Here is a 21,695-nt window from a genome sequence, read left to right as displayed (position 1 = left end):
ACTGCGCACGACAGTGGCACATTGGGGACCCTTAGAGGGTAGGGAGGAAAACTGCAAAATGGGAACTAACTGGCAAGGCAGCAGGGCTGCCAAAAGGGATCTGGAGGGGATCACCAATTCAATACGAGCCAACAACGTGATGCCGTTGCAAAAAAGGCTAATATCAGCCTGGGGTGTGCTAGCAGGAGTGTGGTATATAAACATGCGAGGTTTTGGTCTTGCTCTCAGCACTGGTGAGGTCTGGAGTACTATGTCCAGTTCTGGGCACCAGACTTTAGGAGACTTGTGGACAAATTGGAGAGAGGCCACAGAAGACCAACAAAAATGAAAGAAGATTTAGAAAACCTGATCTGTGAGGAGAGGTTAAAAAAACTGGAGATGTTGTATAGAGAAAAGGAGACCTAGGAGAGGATATGATAAGTCTTCTGATATTAAGGGCTGTCATAAAGACGACCGTGATCAGTTGTTCTCTGTGTCCACTGAAGGTAGAACAAGAAGTAACTGGCTTATTCTGGAACATGGGAGATTTATTACATATTAGAAAAACTTTCTAACATAAAAGATAGTTAAGCTCTGGAATAGACTTCCAAGGGAGGCTGTGGAATCCCTGTCACTGGAAGTTTTTAAGAACAGGTTGGCCAAACACCTGTCAGGGATGATCTAGGGTTACTTGGTCCTGCCTCAGTGCAGGGGGCTGGAGTTGGTGACCTTTCTAGGTCCCTTCCAGCCCAAGGTCTCTATGATTCATGTGCGTGTGTGTGTGCTTGTGTTGTGGAGAGTGGCACTTTGGGGTGCATTCCACCTTTGATCTGGATTTGCTGTCTTCCATATTGTATGTGAAATGTGAAATGCTGTATGTACCCTCCAAATCCCCATTTGGCTCAGTTGGGCTGTTCCCACACACAGGGGCAGAACCTTCCCTGTGAGTTCAGGGTGGAGGCATAGGAGTGGGAGTGGAGGGAGCTCTTAAGACTCAGGGAAAGAAATAGGGGCAGCTGGCTGTAGGCTGGAAAGGGGCATCCTGGTAGTTCTTATAGAAGTTCCTCGGTGGCTTGGCAACCTGTGTTCCAAAGCACTCCTGTCCTCCACTCAGGCACCGGTGCCCTGTCTCGTCTCCCTCCCCACCTTGGCAGTTGGAAAATGTGCTTCTGCCCTTCCCCTGGGCTGGATGTCTCCACCAAGACCCAGAGTGTCTGGAAGGTGGGACCAGACTGGGCCAGGGAGTCTGACCTGTTCCCTGTGGCCAGACTGATCTCATGTACTGCAGTGGCTTCTCCAGCCCCTCCTCCATGTCTTGCTCTTGACTCCACCCCACACTCCCAGCACATGCAGATGGGGATGCAAACATAGCTGGGTCCTGCTCTCACCTCTGTGAGGTATTGTTGGGGAAGAAAACATGGCGGTGGGAGGGGCACGGAAACCTGAATCTATCCTCTCAGGATTTCTGTTACTGGGGCTCTAGCCTCTGCTGCCCCTGAATTACACCATTCCTGCTCACACTTCTCCATACAGTTGCAGGAAAAGGGAGGAGTGTGGTGAACACGGGGCCTTACTGCAGGGTTTGGGAGTTTGTTTTAATGTATATTCCAGCTCAAAAAGGATACTACTGAAATAAAAATGTCCACAGAAGATCAAGAAACATGATTAGATGCCTGAAAAGATTTCTATATGCAGAGATAGAAAAAAATAATCTAGATTCATAGATGATGTTTGCAGAGACCATTCTGATCAACTAGTCTGACCTTTTGCATAATGCAGGGCAGAGAACTTCACTCACTGATTCCTGCTTCAAGCCAATTAATTCTGGATGAGTTGGGGCTGATCTTTTAGAAAGAGACAGCCAGCCTTGAGTGAAAGATTTCAAGAGATGGAGAATCCACCATATCCCTGGGTAAATGGTTCCAGTTAAAGCTTTGTGCCTTACTTGTAGTCTGAATTTGTCTAGCTTCAACTTCCAGCCATTTGGTCACATTATGTCTCTGTCTGAAAGATTGAAGAAATCTTTTCCCCAGGCAGGTACTTACAGACTGTAATCAAATCACCTCTTAACTTTCTCTCAGAATAACTAAACAAATTGAGCTTTTGAAGTGTCTCACTGTAAAACAGATTTTTCCAATGTATTCTTTGAACCCTTATTAGTTTTTCAAATTCCAGTAGTGGTCTCATCAATGCCATACACAGAGGTGGGACTTCCTCCCTATTTATACTCTATATTCCTCTGTTTATACAGAAGATTAAGACTATAACAAGAAGGGTTTCTGCAGGTATGTTAGCAACAAGAAGAAAGTCAAGGAAAGTGTGGGCCCCTTACTGAACGAGGGAGGCAATCTAGTGACAGAGGATGTGGAAAAAGCTAATGTGCTCAATGCTTTTTTTTGCCTCTGTCTTCACTAACAAGGACAGCTCCCAGACTGCTGCGCTGGGCATCACAACATAGGGAGTAGATGGCCAGCCCTCTGTGGAGAAAGAGGTGGTTAGGGACTATTTAGAAAAGCTGGACGTGCACAAGTCCATGGGGCCGGACGCGTTGCATCCGAGAGTGCTAAAGGAATTGGCGGCTGTGATTGCAGAGCCATTGGCCATTATCTTTGAAAACTCGTGACGAACGGGGGGAAGTCCCAGATGACTGGAAAAGGGCTAATGTAGTGCCAATCTTTAAAAAAGGGAAGAAGGAGGATCCTGGGAACTACAGGCCAATCAGCCTCACCTCAGTCCCTGGAAAAATCATAGAGCAGGTCCTCAAGGAATCAATCCTGGAGCACTTACATGAGAGGAAAGTGATCAGGAACAGTCAGCATGGATTCACCAAGGGAAGGTCATGCCTGACTAATCTAATTGCCTTCTATGACGAGATAACTGGCTCTGTGGATGAGGGGAAAGCGGTGGACGTGTTATTCCTTGACTTTAGCAAAGCTTTTGATACAGTCTTGCACAGTATCCTTGCCAGCAAGTTAAAGAAGTATGGGCTGGATGAATGGACAATAAGGTGGATAGAAAGCTGGCTAGATCGTCGGGCTCAATGGGTAGTGATCAATGGCTCCATGTCTAGTTGGCAGCCGGTATCAAGTGGAGTGCCCCAAGGGTCGGTCCTGAGGCCGGTTGTGTTCAATATCTTCATTAATGATTTGGAGGATGGCGTGGACTGCACCCTCAGCAAGTTTGCAGATGACACTAAACTGGGAGGTGTGGTAGATATGCTGGAGGGTAGGGATAGGATACATAGGGACCTAGAGAAATTAGAGGATTGGGCCAAAAGAAATCTGATGAGGTTCAACAAGGACAAGTGCAGAGTCCTGCACTTAGGACGGAAGAATCCCATGCACCACTACAGACTAGGGACTGAATGGCTCGGCAGCAGTTCTGCATAAAAGGAGCTAGGGGTTACAGTGGACGAGAAGCTGGATATGAGTCAACAGTGTGCCCTTTTTGCCAGGAAGGCTAACAGAATTTTGGACTGTATAAGTAGGGGCATTACCAGCAGATCGAGGGATGTGATCGTTCCCCTCTATTCGACATTGGTGAGGCCTCATCTGGAGTACTGTGTCCAGTTTTGGACCCCACACTGCAAGAAAGATGTGGAAAAATTGGAAAGCATCCAGCAGAGGGCAATAAAAATGATTAGGGGACTGGAACGCATGACTTATAAGGAGAGGCTGAGGGAACTGGGATTGTTTAGTCTGCGGAAGAGAAGAATGAGGGGGGATTTGATAGCTGCTTTCAACTACCTGAAAGGGGGTTACAAAGAGGATGGATCTAGACTGTTCTCAGTGGTAGCAGATGACAGAACAAGGAGTAAATCATCTCAAGTTGCAGTGGGGGAGGTTTAGGTTGGATATTAGGAAAAACTTTTTCACTAGGAGGGCGGTGAAGCACTGGAATGTGTTACCTAGGGAAGTGATGGAACCTCCTTCCTTTGAGGTTTTTAAGGTCAGGCTTGACAAAGCCCTGGCTGGGATGATTTAGTTGGGGTTGGTCCTGCTTTGAGCAGGGGATTGGACTAGCTGACCTCCTGAGGTCCCTTCCAACCCTGATATTCTATTATTCTATGAATACAAACTGTGTACAATAGCAAACTCAGAGACCGTGTACGGGCTTTGGAGGCTAGGGTGGTGGAACTGAAGGAGCTAAGGGAGACAGAGAGGTATGTTGATGAGGCTTTCTGGGACACTGTAGATTTGTCCCACCTCCGGTGAGACAGCCCCTTCACTGTTAAGGAGGATGAAAGGCTCAGGAAAGGTGAGCAGTTAATGGAAACAGAGGGACACCTTCCCATAGTTGGGACCCTCCTTCCAGATGATGCTGGGGTATCCTCTCACACTGAGGTTACCTCTCCGGGGGAGGGAACTCCAGTCATTAGGAAAAGGCAGGTGTTAATACTGGGAGATTCGATCATTAGAAACATAGCTAGCTAGGTTTGTGATGACCGGGAGAAACATATGGTGACTTGCCTGCCTGGTGCGAAGGTTGTGGATCTCTTGAGGCATCTAGATAGACTTATGTGTAGTGCTGGGGAGGAGCCCGTGGTGATGGTACATGTAGTTACCAACCACGTAGGGAAGGGTAGGAGAGACGTCCTGGAGGCCAAATTTAGGCTACTAGGAAAGAGACTGAAATCCAGGACCTCTATGGTGGCATTCTCAGAAATGCTTCCAGTTCCATGCGCAGGGCCAGGTGGGCAGGCAGAGCTTCAGAGTCTCAATGCATGGATGAGATGATGGTGTAGAGAGGAGGGGTTTAGATTTATTAGGAACTGGGGAAACTTTTGGGATGGGGGAGCCTATACAGAAAGGATGGTTTTGGAATTAATTGAGAAACTTAACAGTAACAAGTCACTGGGACCAGATGGCATTCACCCAAGAGTTCTGAAAGAACTCAAATGTGAGATTGTGGAACTATTAACTATGGTTTGTAACCTGTTGTTTAAATCAGCTACTGTACCCAATGACTGGAAGACAGCTAATGTAATGCCAATATCTAAGAAGGGCTCTAGAGGTGATCCTGACAATTAAAGATCGGTAAGTCTAACGTCTGTCCTGGGCAAATCAGATGAAACAATAGTAAAGAATAAAATTGTCAGACACATAGAAGAACATAAATTGTTGGGCAAAAGTCAACATGGTTTCTGTAAAGGGAGATCATGTCTTACTAATTTATTAGAGTTCTTTGAGGGGGTCAACAAACACGTGGACAAGGGGGATCCAGTGGACATAGTGTACTTAGATTTCCAGAAAGCCTTTGACAAGGTCCCTCACCAAAGGCTCTTACGTATATTAAGTTGTCATGGGATAGAAAGGAAAATCCTTTCATGGATTGAGAACTGGTTAAAAGAAAGAGAACAAAGGGTATAATTGGTATATTTTCAGACTGGAGAGGGATAACTAGTAGTGTTCCCCAAGGGTCAGTCCTAGGACCAATCCTATTCAACTTATTCATAAATGATCTGGAGAAAGGGGTAAACAGTGAGGTGCCAAAGTTTGCAGATGATACTAAACTGCTCAAGATAGTTAAGACCAAAGCAGACTGTGAAGAGCTTCAAAAAGATCTCACAAAACTAAGTGATTGGGCAACAAAATGGAAAATGACATTTAATATGGACAAATGTAAAGTAATGCACATTGGAAAAAATAACCTCAACTATACATACAATATGATGGGGGCTCATTTAGCTACAACTAATCAGGAGAAGGATCTTGGAGTCATCGTGGATAGTTCTCTGAATACGTCCATGCAGTGTGCAACGGCAGTCAAAAAAGCAAACAGGATGTTAGGAATAATTAAAAAAGGGATAGAGAATAAGACGGAGAATATCTTATTACCCTTATATAAATCCATGGTATGTCCAGATCTTGAATACTGCGTACAGATGTGGTCCCCTCATCTCAAAAAAGATATACTAGCATTAGAAAAGGTTCAGAAAAGGGCAACTAAAATGATTAGGGGTTTGGAAAGGGTCTTATATGAGGAGAGATTAAAGAGGCTAGGACTTTTCAGCTTGGAAAAGAGAAGACTAAGGGGGATATGATAGAGGTCTACAAAATCACGAGTGGTGTGGAGAAAGTGAATAAGGAAAAGTTATTTATTGAATAACTTCAGTATGTGTAATAACCCAGCCACTCCCAGTCTCTATTCAAACCCAAGTTAATGGTATCTAGTTTGCATATTAATTCAAGCTCAGCAGTTTCTCGTTGGAGTCTGTTTTGGAAGCTTTTCCCTAAGGGTATGTCTACACTACGAAATTAGGTCAAATTTATAGAAGTCTGTTTTGTAGAAAGCGGTTTTATACCGTTGATTGTGTGTGTCCCCACACAAATCCTCTAAGTGCATATAGAGTCGGCGGAGTGTGTCCACAGTACGGAGGCAACCGTTGACTTCTGGAGCGTTGCACCATGGGTGGCTATCACACAGTTCCCGCAGTCTCCGCCTCCCATCTGAATTCTGGGTAGAAATCCCAGTGCCTGATGGGGCTAAAATATTGTCGCAGGTGGTTCTGGGTACATATCGTCAGGCCCCCCTTCCCTCCCTCCCTCTGTGAAAGCAGGGGCAGACAATCGTTTTGCGCCTTTTTTCTTGAGTTACCTGTGCAGACGCCATACCACGGCAAGCATGGAGCCCGATCAGCAAATCATCACTGTATGTCTCCTGGGTGCTGGAAGACATGGTACTGCATTGCTACACAGCAGCAGTTAATTGCCTTTTGGCAGCAGACAGTGCAGTATGACTGGTAGCTGTCATCGACGTAGTCCTGGGCGCTCTTTTAATCGGGCACCTGGGCAAACATGGGAGTGACTCAGCCAGGTCATTTCCCTTTTAAGTTTTGTCTCGTGGGGATTGAGTCCTACCAGCAGTGCACTGTCTTTTAACCTCCAGCCAGCAGAAGATGATGGCTAGTCGTCATACTGCACTGTCTTCTGCCGAGCACCCAGGAGATGATGGCTAGCGGTCGTACTGCACAGTCTGCTGCCAGCAAGATGTATAAAGATAGATGAAGTGGCTCAAAACAAGAAATAGACCAGATTTGTTTTGTATTCATTTTCTCCTCCTTCCCTCTGTGAAATCAACGGCCTGCCAAACTCAGTTTTGAATTCTATCCTTGAGGTTTTGAGTTCTATCCTTGAGGGGGCCATTCAGTTTCTCACAAAGCCACACCCTTTGTTGATTTTAATTCCCTGTAAGCCAACCCTGTAAGCCATGTCGTCAGTCGCCCCTCCCTCCATCAGGGCATCGGCAGACGTTCGTTCCGTGCCTTTTTTCTGTGCAGACGCCATACCACGGCAAGCATGGAGCCCGCTCAGCTCACTTTGGCAGTTAGGAGCACATTAAACACTACGCACATTATCCAGCAGTATATGCAGCACCGGATACTGGCAAAGTGATACCGGGCAAGTAGGTGACGTCAGCGCGGTGACGTGAATAATGAGGACATGGACACAGACTTCTCTCAAAGCATGGGCCCTGGCAATGTGGGCATCATGGTGCTAATGGGGCAGGTTCATGCAGTGGAACGCTGATTCTGGGCTCGGAAAACAAGCACATTCTGGTGGGACGGCATAGTGTTGCAGGTCTGGGACAATTTCCAGTGGTTGCGAAACTTTCGCATGCGTAAGGGCACTTTCATGGAACTTTGTGACTTGCTTTCCCCTGCCCTGAGGTGCAAGAATACCAAGATGAGAGCAGTCTTCACAGTTGAGAAGTGAGTGGGGATAGCCCTGTGGGAGCTTGCAATGCCAGACAGCTACCCGGTCAGTCGGGAATCAATTTGGAGTGGGCAAATCTACTGTGGGGGCTGCTGTGATGCAAGTAACCAACGCAATCAAAGATCTGCTGGTACCAAGGGTAGTGACCCTGGGAAATGTGCAGGTCATAGTGGATGGCTTTGCTGCAATGGGATTCCCTAACTGTGGTGGGGCCATAGATGGAACCCGTATCCCTATCTTGGCACCGGAGCACCAAGCCAGTGAGTACATAAACCGCAAGGGGTACTTTTCAATAGTGCTGCAAGCACTGGTGGATCACAAGGGACGTTTCACCAACATCAATGTGGGATGGCCGGGAAAGGTACATGACGCTCGCATCTTCAGGAACTCTGGTCTGTTTCAAAAGCTGCAAAAAGGAACTTTATTCTCAGACCAGAAAATAACTGTTGGGCACGTTGAAATGCCTATATGTATCCTTGGGGACCCAGCCTACCCCTTAATGCCATGGCTTATGAAGCCATACACAGGCAGCCTGGACAGTAGTCAGGAGCTGTTCAACTACAGGCTGAGCAAGTGCAGAATGGTGGTAGAATGTGCATTTGGATGTTTAAAAGCGCGCTGGCGCAGTTTACTGACTCGGTTAGACCTCAGCAAAACCAATATTCCCACTGTTATTACTGCTTGCTGTGTGCTCCACAATATCTGTGAGAGTAAGGGGGAGACATTTATGGTGGGGTGGGAGGTTGAGGCAAATCACCTGGCTGCTGGTTTCGCACAGCCAGACACCAGGGTGGTTAGAAGAGCACAGGAGGGCGCGGTGTGCATCAGAGAAGCTTTGAAAACCAGTTTCATGACTGGCCAGGCTACGGTGTGAAAGTTCTGTTTGTTTCTCCATGATGAAACCCACCGCCCCTTGGTTCACTCTACGTCCCTGTAAGCTAACCACCCTCCCCTCCTGCCTTCGATCACCGCTTGCAGAGGCAATAAAGTCATTGTTGCTTCACATTCATGCATTCTTTATTCATTCATCACACAAATAGGGGGATAACTACCAAGGTAGCCCAGGAGGGGTGGTGGAGGAGAGAAGCACCAGGAGAGGTGATGGAGGAGGGAAGGACAAGGCCACACAGCACTTTAAAAGTTTAAAACTTTAAAACTTATTGAATGCCAGCCTTCTGTTGCTTGGGCAATCCTCTGGGGTTGGGTGGCCGGAGGCCCCCCACCACGTTCTTGGGCATCTGGGTGAGGAGGCTATGGAACTTGGGGAGGAGGGTGGTTGGTTACACAGGGGCTGTAGCAGCGATCTGTGCTCCTGCTGCCTTTCCTGCAGCTCAACCATACACTGGAGCATATTGGTTTGATCCTCCAGCAGCCTCAGCATTGAATCCTGTCTCCTCTCATCACGCTGCCACCACCTTTCAGCTTTAGCCCTCTCTTCAACCCGCCACTTACTCTCTTCAGCCCACCACCTCTCCTCCTGGTTATATTGTGCTTTCCTGCACTCTGGCATTGTCTGCCTCCATGCATTCGTCTGTGCTATGTCAGTGTGGGAGGACAGCACGAGCTCAGAGAACATTTCATCACAAGTGCGTTTTTTTCACCTTCTAATCTTCACTAGTCTCTGGGAAGAAGAAGATCCTGTGATCCTTGAAACACATGCAGCTGGTGGAGAAAAAAAAAGAGGCAGTGGTATTTAAAAAGACACATTTTCTATAACAATGGCTACACTCTTTCACGGTAAACCTTGCTGTTAACATTACATACACAGCACATGTGCTTTTGTTCCAAGGTTGCATTTTGCCTCCCCCCACCACATGGCTAACAGTGGGGAACATTTCTGTTCAGCCACAGGCAAACAGCCCAGCAGGAACGGGCACCTCTGAATGTCCCCTTAAGAAAAGCACCCTATTTCAACCAGGTGACGATGAATGATATCACTCTCCTAAGGATAACACAGAGAGATAAAGAACGGATGTTGTTTGAATGCCAGCAAACATACACTGCAATGCTTTGTTCTACAATGATTCCAGAGTACGTGCTACTGGCCTGGTGTGGTAAAGTGTCCTACCATGGTGGGTGGAATAAGGCTGCCCTCCCCAGAAACCTTTTGCAAACGCTTTGGGAATACATCTAGGAGAGCTGCAAATGCCAGGGCAAATTAATCATTAAACATGCTTGCTTTTAAACCATGTATAGTATTTTAAAAGGTACACTCATCAGAGGTCCCTTCTCAACCTGGCGGGTCCGGGAGGCAGCCTTGGGTGGGTCCGGGGGGGACTGCCTCCAGGTCCAGGGTGAGAAACAGTTCCTGGCTGTTGGGAAAACCGGTTTCTCCGCTTGCTTGCTGTGAGCTATATACAACTTCATCATCATCATCTTCCTCATCCCCAAAACCTGCTTCTGTGTTGCCTCCATCTCCATTGAAGGAGTCAAACAACAGGGCTGGGGTAGTGGTGGCTGAACACCCTAAAATGGCATGCAGCTCATCATAGAAGCGGCATGTTTGGGGCTCTGACCCGGAGCAGCCGTTTGCCTCTCTGGTTTTCTGGTAGGTTTGCCTCAGCTCCTTAAGTTTCACACGACATTGCTTCGGGTCCCTGTTATGGCCTCTGTCCTTCATGCCCTGGGAGATTTTGACAAATGTTTTGGCATTTTGAAAACTGGAACAGAGTTCTGATAGCACGGATTCCTCTCCCCATACAGCGATCAGATCCCGTACCTCCCGTTCAGTCCATGCTGGAGCTCTTTTGCGATTCTGGGACTCCATCGTGGTCACCTCTGCTGATGAGCTCTGGCCAGCGTGGCAAGCTGCAGGTGACCATGCAAACAGGAAATTGAAATTCAAAAGTTTGCGGGCCTTTTCCTGTCTACCTGGCCAGTGCATCTAAGTTGAGAGTGCTGTCCAGAGCGGTCAAAATAGAGCACTCTGGGATAGCTCCCAGAGGCCAATACCGTCTAATTGTGTCCACAGTACCTCAAATTCGACCCAGCAAGGCCGATTTAAGCTCTAATCCACTTGTCAGAGGTGGATTAAGGAAATCGATTTTAAGAGCCCTTTAAGTCTAAAAAAAGGGCTTCATTGTATGGATGGGTGCAGGTTTACATCGATTTAAAGCTGCTAAATTCGACCTAAACTCCTAGTGTAGACCAAGTATCCTCACACCTTCTTGTCAACTGTCTAAATGGGCCATCTTGATTATCACTACAAAAGTTTTTTTCTCCTGCTGATAATAGCTCATCTTAACTAATTAGCCTCCCACAGTTTGTGTGGCAACTTCCAACTTATCTGTATTGTGACAAAGCTCTGTCCTTGTCTCCGTGGGTCCCGCATTTCCTGGCGGATTTCAATAGCCTCAGAGACTCACTGTGACCCTCCACATAACCCTTCTCTCTCTAGAGACAAGAGTCACAGTCTACTGAGCCATTTTCATCATAAGCCAGTGAGGGAGGTGAGGAGAAGCTATCCTCCCTTGCACAGTCTCTGTTGTCTCCCAGTCTCAGTGATTAATCAGTGCGGGGGTGACAAATGGGGGAGCCCAGGCCCACCCTCTACTCCGGGCTCCAGTCCAGGGACTTTAATAGTATCAGCTATGGTTGCACCTTCTAGAAACATGACACGTACAATTCCCTGGGCTACTTTGCCACAGCAGCCCCCACTTCCTCAAGCTCCATTTCACCCTTACCTCAAGGCCTCCTTCCTTGTGCCTGATATGGTGTGTACTGCTCGGTCTCTCCAACAGCGCAACTTCCTCCCACAGCTCCTGACATCCACACCCACCTGACTGACTGGAAGGCTTTTAACTAGTTTCAGCCAGCCCCTGATTGGCTTCAGGTGTCCCAATCAACCTAGCCTTCTCCCTGCCTTCTGGAAAGTTCTTAATTGGCCCCAGGTGTCTTAATTGACCTGGAGCAGCTGCCATTTCACTTATCCTGGTACCAGGGATTTGTTTAGCCTGGAGCTAATATAGCTATCTCCCACTGCTTTTCTATAGCCGTCTGGCCTTGTTCCTCACACAATATATCAACTTGTTTTATTTTAACTGTTTGTTCAGCAGCCCAGGTGTTTAGGCAGAGGAGCACTTAAAAATAATGCAGCCATCAGGATGATCTTGTATGAATTTCATTTGTGTGCTTGTTACTGTGACTCACAGATCAATAATGAAAGGTCAGCACTGACCCCCATCCCTGTGCTACTCCACAGACTCGGCTCTTGACCCAAATGGCAATGGAACATCATTTATCTTTGTTTATGATCATTCAGCCAGTGCTTTTGTAACACTGACAGACACTGGTCATTGCTGAGCAGGATCAAACCTGGGGTCTCTAGAGCTTAGCGCATGAGCCTCTACCGCATGAGCTAAAAGCCACATGGCTCTTAGCGAAGGCTGTAGAGTAGACTCATTAATCTCTCTCTCTAAGTGGTCTCGGTGCCACTAGAGGGGACAGAACACCACACCCAGGAGGTGTGTGGGTTACACTTTCCTTTGACAGTTTCATATCTAAATTAATTTTCAAATAAGATTTCCTGAAACATTGCATCAAATGATTTACTAAAATTCAGTACGATTGTAAACCATAATCAGATGCAATATTAAACCATTTCATAGAATCATAGAATCTCAGGGTTGGAAGGGACCCCTGAAGGTCATCTAGTCCAACCCCCTGCTCGAAGCAGGACCAATTCCCAGTTAAATCATCCCAGCCAGGGCTTTGTCAAGCCTGACCTTAAAAACCTCTAAGAAAGGAGATTCTACCACCTCCCTAGGTAACGCATTCCAGTGTTTCACCACCCTCTTAGTGAAAAAGTTTTTCCTAATATCCAATCTAAACCTCCCCCACTGCAACTTGAGACCATTACTCCTCGTTCTGTCATCTGCTACCATTGAGAACAGTCTAGAGCCATCCTCTTTGGAACCCCCTTTCAGGTAGTTGAAAGCAGCTATCAAATCCCCCCTCATTCTTCTCTTCTGCAGACTAAACAATCCCAGTTCCCTCAGCCTCTCCTCATAAGTCATGTGTTCTAGACCCCTAATCATTTTTGTTGCCCTTCGCTGGACTCTCTCCAATTTATCCACATCCTTCTTGTAGTGTGGGGCCCAAAACTGGACACAGTACTCCAGATGAGGCCTCACCAATGTCGAATAGAGGGGAACGATCACGTCCCTCGATCTGCTCGCTACGCCCCTACTTATACATCCCAAAATGCCATTGGCCTTCTTGGCAACAAGGGCACACTGCTGACTCATATCCAGCTTCTCGTCCACTGTCACCCCTAGGTCCTTTTCCGCAGAACTGCTGCCTAGCCATTCGGTCCCTAGTCTGTAGCTGTGCATTGGATTCTTCCATCCTAAGTGCATCCTAGGTCCTTCTGTATCCTATCCCTCCCCTCCAGCGTATCTACCACTCCTCCCAGTTTAGTATCATCCGCAAATTTGCTGAGAGTGCAATCCACACCATCCTCCAGATCATTTATGAAGATATTGAACAAAACTGGCCCCAGGACCGACCCTTGGGGCACTCCACTTGACACCGGCTGCCAACTAGACATGGAGCCATTGATCACTACCCGTTGAGCCCGACAATCTAGCCAGCTTTCTACCCACCTTATAGTGCATTTGTTTCCCTTCTCTCACTAACCTGTAACTTAATCAAGGAATGGGTCTGGTTTGTTTGCTATTGAACTAACTAGTGCATCACAATAGTAAAGAATCACTTTTCTAGGTGAGCATAAAGAACAGCAGCTGGTTGTTAGACTGGCATAATCATCTTCCCCTGTTTTGGTACTTAGGCATTGTATTGAGCTGGCAAAAGGCCTTCTTGGGGTGGCAGGGATTGTTGTTAGCTTCCCAGGGCAGAAGCCACACATTGAAACACACCTAAAAACCTATCAGGCCTATGATTTCCACCAGTGTGAGATGAAATCAAACCCAAAGGCTATCCAAGTTCTTAAATGACCCTATTATCCTGAGTGCCCATCAAAAATATTTACGAGTGTATCCTCACAGCACCCTGTGAGATAGGGAGGCATTGTTAGCCCCACTTTATAAATGGGAAACTAAGGCACAGACTCTAGTAACTTGTCTAAAGTTACATAGGAATTCTGTGGCAGACCTGGGAATTAAACCCAGGGACTCAACCACACCATACCTCACCTCTATATTTTCTTCTTCAACGTGTTTCTTTTTCTGACTTCAGTATGAAGATGAAAAAATAAAGCATATAAATAAGAACGATGTCATTTAAAATACTTTCACATGCTGTTTATTTTTGTAGGATTTCTGCACCTTTGATTCCATCAATGATAAAATGTATAAAAATAATTTTAAATGATGCTTTCTTTTTTTTATATTCATACAATGTGCAGCTCTCAAAGACAGAGATGATGAGAAATGAACACAGGCATCACATAACTCTCATGCTCCTTTTGCCCTTTTCCTGATTCTGATTGTCAGGTTCAGGATCACAACAATATGAACAATATCCAGAAAACAGTTACTGGTTCTATAGATTTCCAATGTGTAGGATACGTAAAGGAGGAAATTTAATTTGGGGATAAAGCCTCTAAAGTTAATGTACCTTCCCCTCAGCAGCAGCCCTCTCTGATTCATTCACAATACAGAATTTCTGCTAATAATATTCACAAGAAATACTGAGTTCCTACCTACACATTTCTGCTCCCACTATGTCACACTGCCGATGCTGAACTGAGCAACCTATGTCACACCATAGCAGGAGAAATGGCTTTTCTATTCATTCCATCTCCCTTGTTACAAATCTTCCTCCATCTGCTGATTTTGTAAGTGCACATGCTCACTGCAGAGACCAGAAACAAGTTCTACTAAAAGATTTATAATCACAGACAGAAAATAAATACAAAATGATTGGCAAGGAGTTCTCAGTTACATGCACAATATCAGACTAGCAACAGAGACAGTAACTATCATTACAAACTACAGGACTAAGAGTACATAAGCCACTAGGTGGGCTGTGGGAATGCACTAGGACAAATGACAAAACAAGAAAGTAGAAGAACTAAGAACATTTTTTGAACTGGATTAGTTTCTGGAAGGCCTGTTTAAACTCTTCATTAAAAGCGGTGTATATGACTGGATTGATAAGCGAATTTAAGTAACCTAGCCATGTGAAAAAGTCCAGTAGGATTGGATGAAACCAGCAGGCATCCTGACAGATTGGCAGAACCAGGGTCACAACAAAGAATGGCAGCCAGCAGAAAATAAAAGCTCCCAGGATAATGCCCAGAGTTTTTGTGGCTTTCCTTTCTCTTGCAGCAGAAATTCTTTTCCTTTCCAGGACACTATCTGCAAGTTTGATTTTCACATGATTGATAAATACCGGGGAGCCCCCTGAATGAGCATTCCCCTCATGAAGGTTAGAGTTAATGGAGCAGAGAGAAGACCCAGTGGAGCCGGTAATCAGGTGGGCTGTGGTAAATCGTTTTCCATATAGTGAAGGTGGCTTAAGAATCCTGGATCGAGCGGCTACATAAATTCTCCCATACAGTATAACAAGGAGCACAGCCGGGATATAAAAAGCTCCGCAGGTTGAATAGATTGTGTAGGAAATCTGATCAGTGTTCACAGTACAGGCTGCCATTTCTTCATGAGCTTTTGCCTGTCTCCAAAAAAGTGGTGGCATAGAAATACAAATAGAGATCACCCAGACAACAGCAATCATGAGGGCTGCTCTGCGAGCCGTCCGATGTTTTGTGTATTCCAAAGCATCTGTGATGGCCCAGTATCTGTCCAGTGCAATAACGCAGAGGTGCAGGATTGAGGCTGTGCAGCCGGTGATGTCTGACAATAACCAGATATCGCACATAACTTGACCAAAGGTCCACGTGTGGCTGACAGTATAAGCAATACTGATTGGCATGACTAAGATAGATACTAAGAGATCAGTCACCGCTAAGGAGCCAATGAGATAATTTGCAGGTGTATGAAGCTTTCTAGTGAGAAAAATGGTGATCATTACAAAGGAATTGGAAAGAATAGTTGCCAGAGTTATCACAGACAGGACGACGGCCACTAAGACCTTCAGCCCCAGCAGTGTGGTCTCATCCCACGCCACTGGCATTTCAGTGGCGTTCAGTGACTCATTTGATGTGCTCTGGAGAGAAAGCTCCTTGGAACGGTTGCACTGGGCCATTCTCTGATTTTCCTTTGCTATTTAGTCCGCCATAAAAAGGTGAGAATGTTGCTGTTTCTGCCGAAATGGAAGGTCTGTGGCCAGAACGCCCAGGCTGGAGGGAACCAACTTCTAGTGAGCAGGAGCCTGGCCAGGAGTTGAAGCATTTTTCTAAACTAGATTCCTGCTGCTTATTTCCACCTCTCTTTTGTGACGCACTTTAATAAGCAGCAGGTTCTAACGCAATTATCAAGACATTATTTCTGCCATATATTAACACGGACTATAGGATAAAGGGTGGAGTGTTTTAATTTCTGTTTGCTCCACGTCTTCTTTTTGAGCTAAGTCTCCAGCAGGCAGCAAGAATCAGCACTGGAGAGTGAAAGGTAGAGAGAGAAACATTCTACATGGCCATGCTGGCCCCATCTTTGGGACAAAACTTTCCTAGAAAAAGTTTGCCCTCAGTTAATAGCTGACCATGATGACTCTTATAACGGGGAACGCGCTCTTCCCAGAGTACATATCGACATAATACAACACTGTTTGACTTGTTTCTGTGGACATAACTTCTGCCAGACACACTTATTAGGCCCTCTTTAGTGATTTGTGCAGGGTTCTATCGGTGTGTGCATCTCCAGACCATCCTTTCTTTCTCTCAAATGCACGTTCAACCCTCAAACATTGGTCTCGATTTCTGAATGATTAACAGAGTTCAATGCTGTGGACCTGGAATTCACAGGATGTTTTAGTTACTGCGTTGTCCATGACTGAGTAGATGGTGAATGATTATAATGAGCTGTGGAGTCATGATTCCCCCAACAGAAGGAGGACGTCATCATCTGACAAGGCTGGTTATCGCTGAATGGATCTAAAGGGAGAAAGTGAGTGTGTTAGCCCAGAACTGTGGAATCATGTGACATGGGAGTTCACAGCCCTCAGTTTCAGACTGGGCCTTGTGGGCATTAATGAAGCCACAGGTCTCTTTTTATGTATTTCTTTAGATGTAGTAGGTGACTATCTGTATAACTAGAGCCTTACTATCTGTCAGCGAGCTCCACACACACAGATAATAAATCCCTACCACCGGTCAAAGTGGAGTCTGAAGATACTGGACTCCTCAGACAGAAAGTTTCAGTTGTTACTCCTCACAGATTTATTTTGAATGGGAGCTTTCTGTTTAGAGAGCGGTGTTGCCTCAGCAATTGGAACTGGTATTGTTTCAGATCTCTCACTAGACTATTTCTGGGTTGGAAATATAGCAAAAAAACAACCCCACAAAAGAACAGCTTTCTGTACATCTGCTAAAAGTCCCATTTTAAAGAACTGAGCTAAGATTCAACCTAAAAGAGCTTTGAACTTACTGATGACTCAGAAATTGCCATTTTCAGAGTTTGGGAAACATACTGAAGCATATTTACCTGGGTGCTGGGATGCTCTTATAGGCCAACTCACAAATAAAACCTACAACAACAAAACAGATTAGAAACATTACTTAAAGACAATAATACTCTACAGTCAGGTTCCAGAGCATTGCAAGACATTTCTCACACTTGAGTTTTCTCTATTTTAGTTTGTTGGCAACAGAAAGGCCAGTAGAGCCCTTTCCCGTTTGTTATAAGGAAGAGCCATTCTTCCAATCTGATTCTAAATCTTTATTGCAGCAATGAATAATAAAATACAGAGCAGAGCTGTCAACCAAGTGCATATCAACAAAGTATTGTCATATTGCTCCCCAGAGCTCTATGCCTTAAATGGGAATCAAAATCCTGATGTGATGCACAAAATTCTTATCCAAACTAACTGTCCCCAAATGAAAACCGCAAATGTCCCAGAGCCAGTGAAAGAATATTACCCAGAAAGAAACTCCTGGTGCAATCCAGAAGTTCCATTCAGGCAAAGCAGCAGGGCCTGACGGATATAGGATTAATTTATATACACAGCTGAGTTTCTTGGTGTAGGCAGTCCATATTGCACTGATTGCCTACACCAAATCAAACTATAAGTGACTTAGGTGCTTAAGTCCCATTTTCAAAAGTGACGTAAGCTCCTAGGGCAGCAGTTCTCAACCTGCAGCCTGTGGGCCGCATGTGGCCCAATTAGCACACAGCTGCAGCCCAGCTGTATGCTAAAAAAAGTTCAAAATTTATCTCTTTGGTCTGGCAGGGGGTGGGGCTGGCTGAAGGGGAGACAGTCTTGCAGCCTGCACCAGCGCTCCTGCCAGCAGGGGGCTGGTGAGTGCCACAGGGGGTGGGAGAGTGGGTCGGGGGGGGGGCACTCTGGGCAATGAGGGGGTGGGGGGCACTGGGAACTAGGGATTTGCCAGGGTGCTACAGCATCCCCAGTTTTTAGATGGGGCTCTGTTCCTGGCCCCCCTTCTCGGGTCCTGGCTGCTGGCCTGTGCTGGGCGCTCCATTTCTAGCCTGGTGCTGAGGGTCCTGGCTGCCCGTCCGTGCACCGCAGCACTTGGGTCCTGGCTGCATGTCCCCATGTGGGGTGTATGTATGTTTGGCTGCTGCCCGGCCCTGCCTGGTGGGGTCCCAGGGTCCAGCCCCCCGCAGCGGTGTCTGGGGTCTGGCAGCCCGGCCCACTCCCAGGGCTCTGCTCTGGGCGAGCGCACTGAGCATAGGGGACTGTGAGCGGGTTGCGGGGGGGGCGCTGTAGTTCTCAACCTGCGGCTCACAATGATAAACAGATTAAGAACCACTGTCCTAGGGGTGATGTTTTCCAAAGTGTCTAAGGGCCGATTTTCAAAGATATTCAGACACCTAGAGGTGGAGACAGGTGCTTAGTGGGTCTTTCAAAATTGCCTAGGTGCCCAACTCCGCTTCTGAAAACCCCACTTGGGGCTGGATTCACAAATGGACTTACGCATCTAACTGCTGGTGTAGGCACCTAAGTCCCAGAATCAGGCCCCACTGGGCTTCACAAAGCCCCCACTCAGCTGCCCCTGAACCTGGTAAGTTCCTAAACTCACTCAGCCCCTAAATGTTTGCAGTGAAGTTTCCCTAGGTGTCTATGTTTCTGCCTCAGCATGCACCCTGCGGCTGCACACCATGCCCCTCTATGCCTAAACCCCTGCGTAATGCATGAACGGAGGGATAATAGGCCTCCCTCCACCTAACCTGCTGGTGGGGGGCCCTACCTGGTCAGTGTGCTCAAAGCTCACCTGCTGCATTGAGCTTCATCTGTGAACTAGCACAAAAGAGGGAAGGGTGGGGGAAGCTCTCCTGCATAACTTTTAGCTCAGGGGTTAGCATACTCACCTGGCATGTGGGAAGCCCCCCCAGTTCAAGTTCCCCTCCACCTGAGGGGAAGAAGGGCTTTGAAAAGGCTCTGCCACCTCTCAGCTGAAGGCTCTAGCCATTGGGCTAGGGGATATTCTGATGGGAGGGCTGGGGCTCCCTCAGTCTCTCCTTTCGAAGTTGTCCCACTGTGAATAAATAATTGAAAAACTCACTGGGCCACAGAGAGAAAAAGTGAGAGAGAAACCATGAGAACAACTCACTAGTCTGGTGGCTAGAACACTCACCCACCCTGTTCCAATGACTTTTTAAATTCTTTACCCACAGTTCAATAGCTTCAACAGGAGAGTCTGAGGCTCTGACCACGGGAGCGTATCATAACCCAGTGGTCAGAGCCCTCACCTGAGAGACAGTACAGCTCTGTTCAAACCCCTTCTCCACCCCAGGCAGATGGGTGCTTGAACTGGGGGTCTCCCCCGGCCCAGGTAAGTACCCTAATTACTTGGCTAAATATTAGGAGGGAGGCCCACCTCCTCCTCACAAAAACAGAGTAGATGCCTAATGCCAAGAGTGGGTTTGCAGCTAAGAACCCCAAGCAGAGGGAGGCACCTCCTTCGGCCTGGGTTTAGGTGCCAAAGTCCCTGAGAGTGGCAAGGCTTAGGAAATACCGGTTGCCTTGGCGTCTCTCATTGGCCAGCTTGGGCGGCTCCCCACCTAGTTGCTGTTTTTCATGAATCCCATTCTGGGACATGTACCTCTCCTCATTCATTGTATACAGAGTGCTCAGGCTTCATGATTCCCCTGATTCCAGTCCCCAACAGCATTGCCACACCTAAGGGTATGTCTATACTGCAATTCAACACACTTTGATAAATTAAACAGTAATATGTCACCAGGACTACATGGTATCACCCAAGAGTTCTGAAGGAACTCAAATATGAAACTGCAGAACTACGAACTGGTATCTGAAGAAGTGGGGGGGTTTACCCACAAAACCTTATGCCCAAATAAATCTGTTAGTCTTTAAGGTGCTACCAGACTCCTTGTTGTTTAACTGGTATGTAGCTGATCATTTAAATCAACTTCTGTACCAGATGACTGGAGGATAGCTGATGTAACACCAATTTTTAAAAAAGGCTCCAGAGGTGATCCTGGCAATTCCAGGTCGTAACCTAACTTCAGTACCAGGCAAATCGTTGAAACTATAGAAAAGAACGGAATGATCAGACACATTGATGAACATGATTTAAAGACCCTGTCTTTTAAATCAGCTACTGTACCCAATGACTGGAAGACAGCTAATGTAACGCCAATATTTAAAAAGAGCTCTAGAGGTGATCCTGACAATTAAAGATCGGTAAGTCTAACATCAGTACCGGGCAAATTAGTTGAAACAATAGTAAAGAATAAAATTGTCAGACACATAGATGAACATAAATTGTTGTGCAAAAGTCAACATGGTTTCTGTAAAGGGAGACCATGTCTTACTAATCTATTAGAGTTCTTTGAGGAGGTCAACAAACACGTGGACAAGGGGGATCCAGTGGACATAGTGTACTTAGATTTCCAGAAAGCCTTTGACAAGGTCCCTCACCAAAGGCTCTTACGTATATTAAGTTGTCATGGGATAGGAAGGAAGATCCTTTCATGGATTGAGAACTGGTTAAAAGACAGGGAACAAAGGGTATAATTGGTATATTTTCAGAATGGAGAGGGATAACTAGTAGTGTTCCCCAAGGGTCAGTCCTAGGACCAATCCTATTCAACTTATTCATAAATGATCTGGAGAAAGGGGTAAACAGTGAGGTGCCAAAGTTTGCAGATAATACTAAACTGCTCAAGATAGTTAAGACCAAAGTAGATTGTGAAGAGCTTCAAAAAGATCTCACAAAACTAAGTGATTGGGCAACAAAATGGAAAATGACATTTAATGTGGACAAATGTAAAGTAATGCACATTGGAAAAAATAACCCCAACTATACATACAATATGATGGGGGCTCATTTAGCTACAACTAATCAGGAGAAAGGTCTTGGAGTCATCATGGATGGTTCTCTGAAGACGTCCACGCAGTTTGCAGCGGCAGTCAAAAAAGCAAACGGGATGTTAGGAATCATTAAAAAGGGATAGAGAATAAGACGGAGAATATCTTATTGTCCTTATATAAATCCATGGTATGCCCACATCTTGAACACTGCGTACAGATGTGGTCCCCTCATCTCAAAAAAGATATAGTGGCATTAGAAAAGGTTCAGAAAAGGGCAACCAAAATGATTAGGGGTTTGGAACTGGACTCATATGAGGAGAGATTAAAGAGGCTAGGACTTTTCAGCTTGGAAAAGAGGAGACTAAGGTAGGATATGATGGAGGTATATAAAATCATGCGTGGTGTGGAGAAAGTGAATAAGGGAAAGTTATTTACTTGTTCCCATAAGAACAAGAGGCCACCAAATGAAATTAATGGGCAGCAGGTTTAAAACAAATAAAAGGAAGTTCTTCTTCACTCAGTGCACAGTCAACCTGTGGAACTCCTTGCCTGAGGAGGTTGTGAAGGCTAGGACTATAACAGGGTTTAAAAGAGAACTGGATAAATTCATGGAGGTTAAGTCCATTA

General features: G+C 46.1%; 1 protein-coding gene across 1 annotated transcript; it reads right to left on the bottom strand.

The window, feature by feature from the left end:
• Positions 1–13,982: 13,982 nt before the first annotated feature.
• Positions 13,983–16,045, bottom strand: HTR1D (5-hydroxytryptamine receptor 1D). Its single transcript, XM_073317648.1, has one exon. The coding sequence runs from the start codon at positions 15,858–15,860 to the stop codon at positions 14,727–14,729; it is 1,134 nt and encodes a 377-aa protein (XP_073173749.1). The 5' UTR covers positions 15,861–16,045; the 3' UTR covers positions 13,983–14,726.
• Between the last annotated feature and the right edge of the window lie 5,650 nt (positions 16,046–21,695).

The sequence above is a fragment of the Lepidochelys kempii genome, chromosome 19 (assembly GCF_965140285.1).
Source record: "Lepidochelys kempii isolate rLepKem1 chromosome 19, rLepKem1.hap1, whole genome shotgun sequence".
Taxonomy (NCBI): Eukaryota; Metazoa; Chordata; order Testudines; family Cheloniidae; genus Lepidochelys; species Lepidochelys kempii.
This window is presented reverse-complemented; position numbering and strand designations above follow the sequence as displayed.